The sequence below is a fragment of the Larus michahellis genome, chromosome 5, assembly GCF_964199755.1.
Source record: "Larus michahellis chromosome 5, bLarMic1.1, whole genome shotgun sequence".
Taxonomy (NCBI): Eukaryota; Metazoa; Chordata; class Aves; order Charadriiformes; family Laridae; genus Larus; species Larus michahellis.
In genome coordinates this window covers 59,267,906-59,280,063 of record NC_133900.1, presented here as the reverse complement: position 1 = coordinate 59,280,063, position 12,158 = coordinate 59,267,906, and the positions used below count along the sequence as shown (strand labels likewise).

At 42.7% G+C, this 12,158-nt stretch overlaps 1 protein-coding gene across 2 annotated transcripts in view; it reads right to left on the bottom strand.

Moving 5' to 3' along the window:
• Nucleotides 1–12,158, bottom strand: part of CRMP1 (collapsin response mediator protein 1) — a 51,789-nt gene that overhangs the window by 25,935 nt on the left and 13,696 nt on the right. For both annotated transcript variants that reach the window (XM_074587577.1, XM_074587578.1), the window contains exons 2-4: nucleotides 8,371–8,459; nucleotides 2,849–3,033; nucleotides 1,125–1,289 (exon numbers count right to left, since the gene is read on the bottom strand). In XM_074587577.1, the coding sequence (XP_074443678.1) occupies nucleotides 1,125–1,289; nucleotides 2,849–3,033; nucleotides 8,371–8,459 (439 nt within the window). The remainder of the gene's footprint in view (nucleotides 1–1,124; nucleotides 1,290–2,848; nucleotides 3,034–8,370; nucleotides 8,460–12,158) is intronic.

Below are 12,158 nucleotides of genomic sequence, written 5' to 3'. Positions count from 1 at the left end.
CAAGTGAAAAATATCTGAAAAATATGTTTCTGGAAAGAAAATCCATGCTGTTAGGCAGAATTTTAAGGAACTAGATCTAAATTCGGATTTTCTGAAGGCTAGATTCAATTTCCCACACACAGGTATCAGATGCCACCAAGATGCCCTCCACATATGGGACTGCCATGCTGAGCTGGCATGTGCAGAAAAGGATTTCTGAGAGGTTTTTTTCTGTGCTATTCTGGCGTGGTAGCTGGAGTCCAGGCAGGGTAACCTGCAGCATCTGACATGATAGCAGACCTGTTAATTCAACTGAATCAAGCACACAAGTGTCTTAAATAGATTCCTAAATAAGTGACCTGGTTTTTGTAAGTCCTGAAACAAGGTATCTTCTAGTAACTTCAGGGAAAGCCACCAGAGACCAAGCACTTGAGAAAATCAGGACATTTTTTCAATATTAGGTACCTAACTTTAGCATCTCTTATTTCTAATACTTGGGCCTATTTTAAAAATATAGGCATGTTTTATAAAAAAAGCTAGTCTTGGCAAGTAAGTTGTCCTAAGCCATTGCCGAGAAAGGAGATCTAGCCTGTGACGACAGTTTCTCAGACATATGTGCCCTTCGTATTTGGGCTTAATTTGAGGCAGCTAAATGGGCAGATTGCAGTCTAGTTAAAATCTGAACCACTACCTTTAAATGTCTTATTCTCTCCATTCATGAAATAGAGGATGTAAGGTAACTGGGCTGATTACCCTAAATGCTGATCTCTGAGTTTTATCTTAAAATAAAAACCTAAGTATGCAATATCTGAGCCTATTTCCACATGTACAAGCAAGCGTAAAGTGATACATTTGTATCTGACAACATACACATCTTAATTTTCCATGCCTATATTGGGGTAAACCTACTCCCTCCATTGGCCTTGCTGCTGAAGAGCATTAACGCACAAAGTTTTAGGTCCATTTTACACAGCAGCAAGTGAATACAAAAGTTCAAGGTAGTGCAGAACCTTGGGCAGCATAACCAGCGCCTGGGCATTTCTGTTCGGGATGAGGCATTCATTAAAAGCTTTAAAATTTCCCTTCCATATGATATTTTAATTGAAATAACACCCCAAAAATACTAATAATTTACGCTCACTAACCTTTGTCTTGCACCAGTATTTCCAGCTCTTCTCGAATGCCATCATACCAACCGGTGATGTCCACATGGAGAGAGTAATCACAACAGGATTTGGTGTCAGCTGCCTCGTGCCACTTCTCAAAGGAGGTCAGTAAACTCGATCCAGGTTCTGGAAGCACGTGGTCAACTGAAAAAGAGATTCAGTGTTGGTTACCTGGACAGCACGCACGCTATTCAGATTTCCTCAGTGCCCATGAACAAGTAGTCTTCCACCATCTCGGCCAAAACAGCAGCTTTGGAGGCAGCTTGTGTGCAGACCATAACTTTGGGATGTTAGCCAGGTCCTGCTGTCTCAGGTGCAGCAGACTTTGTGGACAGCCTATACTAAAGCTAAGTCTAGCAACCAGCTTGGTGTAGCATCAACAGACACACAGTGGGAGCGCCAAACATCTCACAGTTCGGGAAACATTTGTTTTTCCCTTTACTGTTTTGTAAGAGACCGCAAGTTCTGGACTCACCTCTGTTTGTTGTCTGATGCGTCCATTTCTATGTATTTCACAGTAAGTGTTTTTTATTAACCAGTGCCTCGTAATCACTGAATTGGCCCCCTGTGCCCTACCAATACATCAACGGAGATGTTGAATGCTTTCTCGGCAGCCAGAATTGGGAATAGAGCCAAAGGTCTGAGCAGAGATGATGTAGAGTACAAACACTCAGCCACGCTATATGGCAGATCGACTGCGCTGCAACGATCCATCTTCACTATTTCAAGACATTCTGCATCTGATGATACCACAATGTTTACTGACATAAAATAAAGACACGACTACTCATGCACATATTCTTATCTTTGCAGGGCTAGGTCAAAACTTAGTATGGAAACGAAGCAAGATGGGCTTACCAGCGGCATTTGCAAACCTAACACTGCACAGGAGCTGAAGAACATACACTGAAAAAATTATTAACAAAAGTAATGAAGAGCAGTGCATTTTGGGCTTATTGCCAGAGATCTTTTCAGCTGATACTTGCTGCTGAACACAGGTAATAGATGCCATCACTCGGCAAAAAAAGCCACATTCCAGTTCATTGGGAGTAAAACCCCACTGGGAAGCTGCTCTGCATGAGGAAGCTAAGACAACTTATGTGACCTGAACAACTGCCTCACAAAGTCTAACCAAGGGGCCAAGCCACTGCTAGTAGGAAAGAGATAAATCTTGTCCTGACATCTGGTAGACAGAAGAAGGGTCTTTAACAACTAGAAACACTTTCCCCTCCCACCAAGAAAGATATTCCTCCAGGACATCTCTGGTAAGGACTTCCTCAATTCCTGGTGCCAAAACCAAGTTCATAAATAAGCATCTTGCTATTTCCAAAGCCCCTGAAATGTCACTAGGTGGGAACAGTGGATCTTTGTCAGATTGTCTGTGCCATATACTTACAGCACTAATTACACTGTTTTTCAAAAATCCCAAGAGTAGGTACATTATCCCCCAGTGCTTGTTCTGTATTTCAGAGGAAAATCCAAGAGACAATTCCCCATGCCGCTGTTGCTTTCTGAGGGCAAGTTCATTTTCAGGCCAACCCTGGGTGACAATGATAAATAGCTCTCCAACACTGTGCCCAGAAATTTGAAGATTCATTGCAGATGGTCTCAGAAAATGGGTATGGAGCCTCCTGTAGTGATCCCCACGTGTGCTACATGACCTTCAGCCTGGAGCGGGAAGAGTTAGTATTGCTAGTACTCACTGATCATGGTGGTGCCCCCTGCTAGCGCCGCTTTGGTGCCTTGATAGAAGTCATCAACAGCGGTCATTCCTTGGTAGGGCTTTTGTAGATAAGTGTTGACATCTATTCCCCCAGGAATAACCATGCGCCCATTAGCCTCTATGGTCTTGACTCCTCCAGGAACAATCAGATTCTCTCCTATTTGCCTAGGCAGCAAGGAAAGCCAATATTAATTTACTTAAACAAAAAAGCTATTTGAAGCATGTATGGGAGAGGAACCTAGGGGCCGTACAGAAAGAACTGGGACCCCAAAGGAAAGGTGAAGCTCAAACACCCCTCTGGCTGCTCTGCACGGCACTGGCAGAACAAAGCACCCCAGTCTGCCGAGCTGGGCCCCGTGCTCAGGATGCTTCGCATTGCTCTAGTGGCCAATACAGAAGCCGTAATGCACCAGCATTAAAAACTGATTATTTTTTTTTATATGACTCCTATCTTTAAACAATTACAAATATGTACAGTTAACGCTCTCTTGGGGGCTCCGGTTTTGTATATTAAGTTCTTAAATGAAAACCGAGAAACACAGATCAAATATGACAGCAAGCTGGAATTGTAAATATATGGCAGAAGCACAAGGCACATCAGAAAGGAGTTATAATTACTTTGTAAACAAGCAATGCAAATTTATCATTAAAAAGAAATCTAAATATTCTAAGACACAGAAATACATATTTAAGAGACCCAAACGCCTTTAATCTACCATGTAACGTATTCTTCATCCTCATCTTAAAGTTAAAACTTAGTGAAATATTCTGCATAACTGTGTGGAAAGATGTTAATTAACTGTTGCCATCTTTTTCTTTTCAGTTTGTCAAAACAGGATTTTTTTTTTTTCACTATTACAAATATTAATCTGTCCTCCACGCTGATATCAAGCAAACTCCAGACACTTACAGTCAAAATACTTTTAGTGTTCATGGACACAACTGCAAGTAAATTAACCTTTAACTTTTAAAGCCACATTACCTTTTTATTGTCTACTTCACATGGTGCCGATCAGAAAAAGGTATGGGTCTGTGTGGAAGAAATGTCTCTGCACTGTTACACAGTAATATATTTGGGCTTAGAAATAACTATAAGGTAGTTTAAATTCACTAAGTTTATCTCGTATTACAGATACAGACAGTCCTTGTCTTAATTTCCTTTTGTCTGGGATAAAAACCCATTTATCCACAGCTAAACAAATACCCCAGACATCTGAGCTGCTGAATCTGTTGCTCCCATATTAAAATGCAACTCCCACCTACAGCGCCAACACAGTGACTGATTAACAGCCAATCGCAACAAGCTAGAACCAAAAATGAATATAACCGTTAATTAAAACCAGTGAAAAAACCAGGGATAATTATTCACATTGGCATCTGGCCAACCCGCCAGAGTTAATAAATAGCCCCAAGAGGTCAAGAATTTGTTTCATATGCTATGCAAAAATGTCACCTCCAGCAGCTTGGCTCCCCCGGTGCTCTGGGTTTTGGCTGGAGGGAAGCACAGCCGTTCGGTTACCAAACTCCCCACCAGCGTCCCAAGTGGGGGTCTCAGCCGCTCAGCACTGAACAAACCCAAAAGGGCTTACTCGGGAGAGCCGATAATATCATGGCTCAAAGCCGTCCAACTCCACGTCTGGCACCTAATAGTCATCAACACGTACAGCACTGGGAGGATGTCATAGCCTGTTTACAGCCGTGCGGCGCGCGCTAATGATGCCATGACAAATAAGGAACTGATATGTATGCAAATGCCAGCAGCAACCCAGCACATCCGATGGCGCAAACAAGTTGCAAGAAGCTTCTCTGCTATTAAAGTCTGACTCGCCTAAGGCGCTCCAATCCATGAGCAGGTTGAACGCTTGTATAAAGTCAGGTAGCCCCACGTATAATAATGGTGTTGCACTAATTTTCGTTAGTTGAATCCCCTCCCAATATTTTAATCAGAACAATCCTAAACCTTTGTACAGCATTTGTGTGTCTAAAAAAATGAACTAGGAAAAAAAAATTTACTATGACCAATCTCCTTCAAATATGTCTAAGTTGGAATTGCACCCCAAGGACTACCACACCTCCTGAAAATAACATTAAAGAAAACCTACACAAAAGTGTAAAAGCAACTAATTTTTATTTTCTCCCACAATCAGTATCTACCAGTTCCCCCTTCAAGAAGCACATACTCTAATGAAGTGAAAGAGTGCTAAGTATGTATTGAAGTTTTTTGATGCCTCACTGCTCATTATTTTCAGTGTATCGTTGAGTAACAGCTTATCTGGCAAGGGCTGAAGTCATCCATGCTGAAGGGACATGGGACCAAATGGTCTTTGTGGGACATTCTGCACTATTACCTGTCTGCACTATTAGCCTGTCCCATGTCTTGCCCTGGTATCAAGATTAAGGCTGGGAGAAGGCTGATCTTCGCTGGCATTCAAGGTTATTTTTATTCTGACTGACTAGAACACAGAGTAAGAGATAATGTGACAGCATTCCTGAACTGCTCACTCGTTAATGCTAAGTGTATGTTAATAAGAATGGGGTTCAGTTACTTGTGGGGGGAAAAATACAATAGTGCAGATAACTGTATTCTAGGCACTGTATAAATGATTGAGCTGGTTTTCTGATGCACCAGCAACTAGAAAACTCAGACTAACAGAAAGCTGATGCTGTCTGCAGTCTTCAGTTGAACAAACTGGTAAATTCTGTCGTACACAAGCCAATTAAAACACAAAGGAAACATCAGGCTTTAACTCTCCATTAGCTTAACCTGAGAAAGCTGTAAACCTCCCTCCATGGGGTTATTTCTGTCATTATCAAGCCCAGATCTCTTTTAGGCATCTGAGGTTCCCTCTACCTTGGCTCATCGCCTGCCCAGCTCTGGAGATGCCATCCCCGGTCACCCATCCTGCACAATTGTTAGTCCCCTCCAGCCCGGAGGGACCCAACCCTTCCCCTCGGCAGGGATGGAGCAGAGGACAGCAAGCACCAGACTGTGTGACCTGCTGCTTAGCACAGCGACCGGGGCTCACTTCCTCATGTGGATAACAGAGACAGGACAGATGCAAGCAAAAGATATTATTTACATGCCAATGGCAATTTAAATTACTAAATATCTAAGTTATTCTTTGGATACCAGAGACTGCCTCTCAGCTGCCGTCTGAGTGCGCAGGGCTTAAGTTTCAGCTAGGAAAAATCCACATGCACCGCTGCTCCCTTGTACCTAGGGAGCCAGTTTGAGCACTGATAGGTAGGAAAAAGCATCTACCATCCTCCAAACTATGGCTAATGTTCAAACACATTCAAGGTTACATCTACATTCCTCTCTGCAGGACATTCTGCAGGGACATAAGCGTTAAAAGACACTATTCATTTCATTAGTCTGCAAGAGAAACCCAACCCTCTATGTTCCAATCAGTTTCCACTGCAGAGTAAGAAAAATTAACCCAGATCTTTTATACCCTAGCAAAACCAGGACGCTATTGCCTGTTCTGGGCTGTGTAGTTTGGTGTCTGCTCCATTCTGCGGAAAGAATTCTGTATTATCAGCAGGATCTGCAGCTGGAAACCTAGGGCATCGACTGCAATGTGGATGCCTGGGCTGCAAGGTCCTGCTCCAAAGGATTTTGAGCAACATTTAACAGCTACGTTAAATATTCAGACACAATGGGCAGTTCCCACTGGAGAACCTAAAAGAGACCAATCCCAGAAAATATAGCGCTTTCCTAGACTGCAGAATTTATCATCTGAACACAGTTAGGACCCAAGCCCATCTCACACCAGGCTACCCTCACAAATTAGCTGCTTTTTCAGAGCAGGACTTCTTGCACAGCTTATAAAGAAAAATCTCGGGTCATCTAAGTCCAGGAAATCAGGCACGACTCGGGATGTTGAACAGTAAACTTGCCTCCTTGGGCATTTATAAATGCCTCCTCGGGCAAGATAAAGGCATTTTTAAAAATAAGATCTTGCCTGTCTATTCATTATTAATTCTAGCTACCTTGGGCAGCTGAGATACTTTCTGGAGGTACGGATGCACGCATGGATTTCAGAGGAAGTCTACACACTTCACAAGGGCAGCTGAAAGCTTGGCATTACCAACCTGCCTGCCCAGTACCATTGCATTTCTGGAATCACGGCCAAAAATTCGCACCAGTTTCAGACTCTCAGCATCTTATGCACTTAGTTGTTAAATCAGTTCTGATGTTTATAAGTGTTACTAGAAAATCTGCATCTGAACAAACAAAAGCACAGAAAAACTCAACTAAAATACCGAGCAGAGAGAGCACAACTTGGCTGATTGTTGCTACTAAAAAAAGACACTAAAAAAAAGATTTTGTGCCTTCTCCACTTAAAACAATATGCTCCTTTTGCCACCTCTGCAACGCAAGTAACACCACAACCGGAAAGGCAGAGTGAAGTATTAAAAAGAAAACTGCACGGTCCATAGATAAAAGTGCTCATAATTTTTTCTGCTATATTGTGTTAGAACGACCTGAATCATGAATAATGTAAGTAGCCACAGATGTATAAAGAATTGGACTCTTAATCTGATGGTATATTCTCATGAAAAGGAGCTCTGAAAACAAGTAGGTAATGAATTATTTACCAGATAACCATAATTATATTTCTGTGCATTAAATTGTAGCCTCTGGAGACCAAACTTGTTAGATCACTAGTGGAAATGTTTAGCAGTCAAGAAAAACACTTTGATCCTTGTGTACATCAGAGTGCTTGTACACACTATGTAGCTTTGCAAAACTAGAGACCCCTGTTTCCACTAAGCCAAAGCAGGACCAGTAGAGCTACATGAATCTCTGTTACTGTTTCCCAGGCTATCAGTAACATGTATTTCATGTTTTTTCACCTAAGGAATACTTTCCCAGTTCCTGTAATTTATATTGTGATAAATCAGTAGGATTTTCTGTCTAATAATTGTGGGAAGATTTTAAGATTTTGCCAAACCTTTGCTAAACAAGAAAAGGGACATATGAGCAATGCATAACAATGTTGTAAGAACAGAACATGCTATGCCTCAGCAGCAACCAACAGGGGAACTGAGATGGAGCAGGTCCCCGTTAGCACTGCGTAACACGAGGCATTTTTCTGTGCCATACAATCCTTTAGAGCACAGCTGCATTCGCCCTGGTTAGGTGTGGGGAAAAAAGCTGTAATGGGCCTTCTGTCATACATGGACTCAAAAATACCCATTATCCTTAGTATTACTTCTCGAGAGAGCCTACTTACCTTGACTGTTTTGGAAGAAACTAAGACTGAACTATTTGAAAAGCAAATACCTTCAGCTTACAGCAAAGAAATTTTCTACTTATCTAATCTTAGTAAAGATAAAATGGCAGAGTTTCATAATTAAACTCTCTTCTACTCTCACCCCACATCTAGAGGTAACCGAGATGCTGGCTGCAAGACTGCAGGTCAGCACTGTCATGAAATCACAGTAGTCTATACTAACAGGCATGCAAAAAAAAATTCAGTATTTTAAAAAACCAACTTTATAAGTCCATCTTCAAGGTATATGTCTGCATAGAAGGAGTGGTCATCATTGATAATTCTTCCACCTTTAATGAGTAGTCGGTCACTCTGGGGGAAAAAAAAAAAAGAGGAAGACACATGGGTTTGTTGAAGTAAACAAACATAACAACGTATTGATGATATCAAATAGGCTTATGTTATATAGAAAGACATTAACATCAAAGTACTTACCCTATATAAAGGTCTATGCCATAGATTCAGGTGGGTACATAGACAGCGGAGAGGAAAACCATAGTTTCATTGAGTGTTTATTTCTGACTTTTGGAACGTGAGGCCTCATGACCATCACAGTCTTTTTTCCTCAAAGCAGAACTCATTGCATGTGGAAGCACTTGAAATCCCGCTACATCCTCTTTTTACCACCACCTTATTGTACGAAGGCCAAAAAGGGAAGAGAAGACCTCAAAATAAACAGCCCAACACCGGAATGGCCAAGATGAGCTCACCTGAGACTCTCCGCATCCCTGGAAGAGTAACAGAGCTTGAAATGGGAAGGGACAAGGACAGGAGAGGCTGCTGAGCTCTGTAATGAAGAAATTCCTGCCCAGGAAAGCTACTTTAAGAAACATCACCTCAGAAGGGTCAACTCGGCTGCTCTACCAAGGTGGCCAAGGGTCATGGCCCACAGCTTGCACCTCATGTACTGTGTTACAGACCAACAGCAGAAAATCTAGTTTCTGGTGGGCATGAGAATTAATTCTTGTCTAATTTGTGAGGTCAAAGGCTGCTGGTTAGTTGGGGTCACCCTGCACTGAGGCTCCCCACACCTTATCTCACTCACTCCATGAGTGAGGTCGGGAGTGCAGCCTCAAAGATTTGGTTTACCTGAAATACCATACAAACAGCACAGAGAGATACTGCCTTCTGCTGTTTTCTTAAGTGCCAGAAAGCAAACAATTTTTCCTGTGAAGAACTGTTCAAATATCAAGTCTGATGGGGCACTGTTCACAACAATCATCTGTTTCCATTCTTCTCTATTCAAATGGAAGTCGTACGGGAAACGCCAGCACTCTGCCAGAGACAGGGCAACTCTGTAACTTCAGTACCTAACACTTTTGAAAAGACTTTTGCCAAGTGACTGCGAATGCTGGAAAAGCCTAAAGCAGTCAGAACCTTATTTTCCCATTCATATATAAAAAAGCCATTTATTGTAAATTATTTCCTTGTCTCACTAAACAATAACTCTGAATCTTCATTTTGTCCATGTTTTATTCTCCTCACTCCAGCCTCAATTCCTGGTTTAATTACAGGATGACTCACCCATATAAACCATGCATGTCCCAGGTTCCCATTTTAGAAAACAATTAAACAAGTTGCTATTTTTCCTCATCTATAAAACCAGGACAACGATACGGCCCTTCTAAAAACGTATTGATTAAAAAGCGCTAAGTCAGAGTTAGAGATGTTACAACAACCTTTCTTCAACGTAACTTCTCAGTTTTACATAGTGTATTTACTTTCCAGCTTGTATTTGAACATTTTGCAGGTTTGAAGCCTTTATAGCCCTCTGTATCATTCTAGAAAAACAAAAAGGAGAAACAGACATTTTAAGGGGAAAAAGAAGCGGGGGAAGACAATTTAAATACAGTCCATTATAAAAGAGGATGAACATAGAAGGTCTGAGGCTTTTCTCCATGTGCTGCAGAAGTGAGATGACCTTGGAGGGGGAACCAAGGCAGAGAACTACAATGAAATATGTCCCCAGGACCTGCCTCAGATGTTGGTACCTTCTCCTAAAAGGATGGAGATGAAAGCAAGTCCTCAGTCTGGAGTTTGCCAGAGCAGGCTCCCTGTTTTCTCCCCAGCCTCTCTGCTGTCACTTGTAATCGCAGGACTTGTGCATCAGCAGCCTGCATGGTAATAAGTTATTTTGCCACGTGCTGGCAGTTGCATCTCCTCACCATGATGATTTACTGCACTGCCTGCTGACCTGCAGAGGCCACCATCTTGTGAGCTCTTTTTAAGCTCATTCAGTTGCCTTCCTAAACATTAATACTGTCCAATTACAAAAGGCGAGAGCTTATTGATACGGGCAGGGAACGTTACCAGAGGACTGCATCTGTCACTGCTAATGAATCAAAAAATTGGCATGCTCATCAAGATGTTCTGCATTTTATTTCTTTTAGAACAGGAGAAGGTGCATAATAAATAAAAGCAAATGTGACAGGCTGGGAAAGTAAGACGGACTAAAATAAAGCAGAAATACAACCCCAGAAAAATAACTGTAGACATAAGGATTTTACACGTTTTTATATATAAATATACATATATAAGTGGTAAAACTAGGTATTAGAATTATCTGAAATGAAAAAGGATACAAATGCACTTTCAGGAAAGCCCTCAATTATGTGAGTCACCCATTAAATTAAGCCTCACAGTCCATAAAGGATTACTGAACGTTTAGCTATAAAGTCTCACCTTCTTCAGAATTTCAGAGGGTCTAAGAAATTCTGGTGAAGAAAGAAAACTCCTCTTTATGGGGACTTCCAGCATTTTGATTCTTGACACCTTCCCTTTCAGTAGAAAACGCAAACCATTCATAATTGTTGCAAAAGAGAGCAGGTCCTGCTCTCTCTGGTTGCCCCCAGCCAGGAATACAAAGCCATGGGAGACAAGGCCGACAAAAAAACACGCCAATCTTGGTGCTTCCCACTGCTCCCCAGGTAATCTGCCGAGCCACCAGGGAGGGTGTCGTGGAGCCCTGCCCAGCTTTTATCAGGACCTGATAGATGTGGAAACATCTCTGACACACATTTCCATCCAGCAAATTCAGAAGAAAAAGGGTTTTGTTGGAACTTTTCACAACCAGCTTAAGCTGTCAGTGTGTTGGTAGGACACGCTGCAGATTGCTGCAAGCCAGGAGCATGGGTAAAGCAGGGTGCCTTTACACAGATGGGGCTGATGGGCACAAGCATCCCAGGTGGGGTTTCAGTGACACAGGGACATCCTGGCAGTACACTGCGCCCAAGCAAACAGGCGCTGCCTCCTACACCTTGCTCCGGACCAGAGGTGGCTTGTGCTTAGCTAAAGCAGCAACACCCAACACCCATGTGAACCTCACCATATAGATGCATTTCCACGAACACACTGGAAAAAAAACACACAAATGTAACTGACTAGCAGGGAGGCGTGGGTTAATGTTGGCAAGCAGTTTGCTGCACACTTCATGAAATAAACTTTCATGCAGATCCTTGTATGCAGACATGGTCAGCATGTGAGTATTCATCCCCACCATGGAGGATTCCCAGGGCCACAAAGATGATGAGAGGGCTGGAGCACCTCTCCTATAAGGACAGGCTGAGAGAGTTGGGGTTGTTCAGCCTGGAGAAGAGAAGGCTCCAGGGAGACCTTATAGCAGCCTTCCAGTACCTGGAGGGGAGCTACAAGAAAGCTGGGGAGGGGCTGTTTGCAAGGGCACGTAGCGATAGGACGAGGGGCAATAGTTTTAAACCAGAGCAGGGTAGGTTTAGATTAGACATTAGGAAGAAGTTCTTTACAATGAGGGTGGTGAGACACTGGAACAGGTTGCCCAGAGAGGTGGTGGAGGCCCCACCCCTGGAGACATTCAAGGCCAGGCTTGATCAGGCTCTGAGCAACCTGATCTAGTTAAAGATGCCCCTGCTAGCTGCAGGGGGGTTGGACTAGATGACCTTTAAAGGTCCCTTCCAACCCAACACATGATTCTATGATTGCCTAAGCACGGGCTTCGGGCACAGGCACAGCCCTGGCCTGAAGGCAAAGGGACGC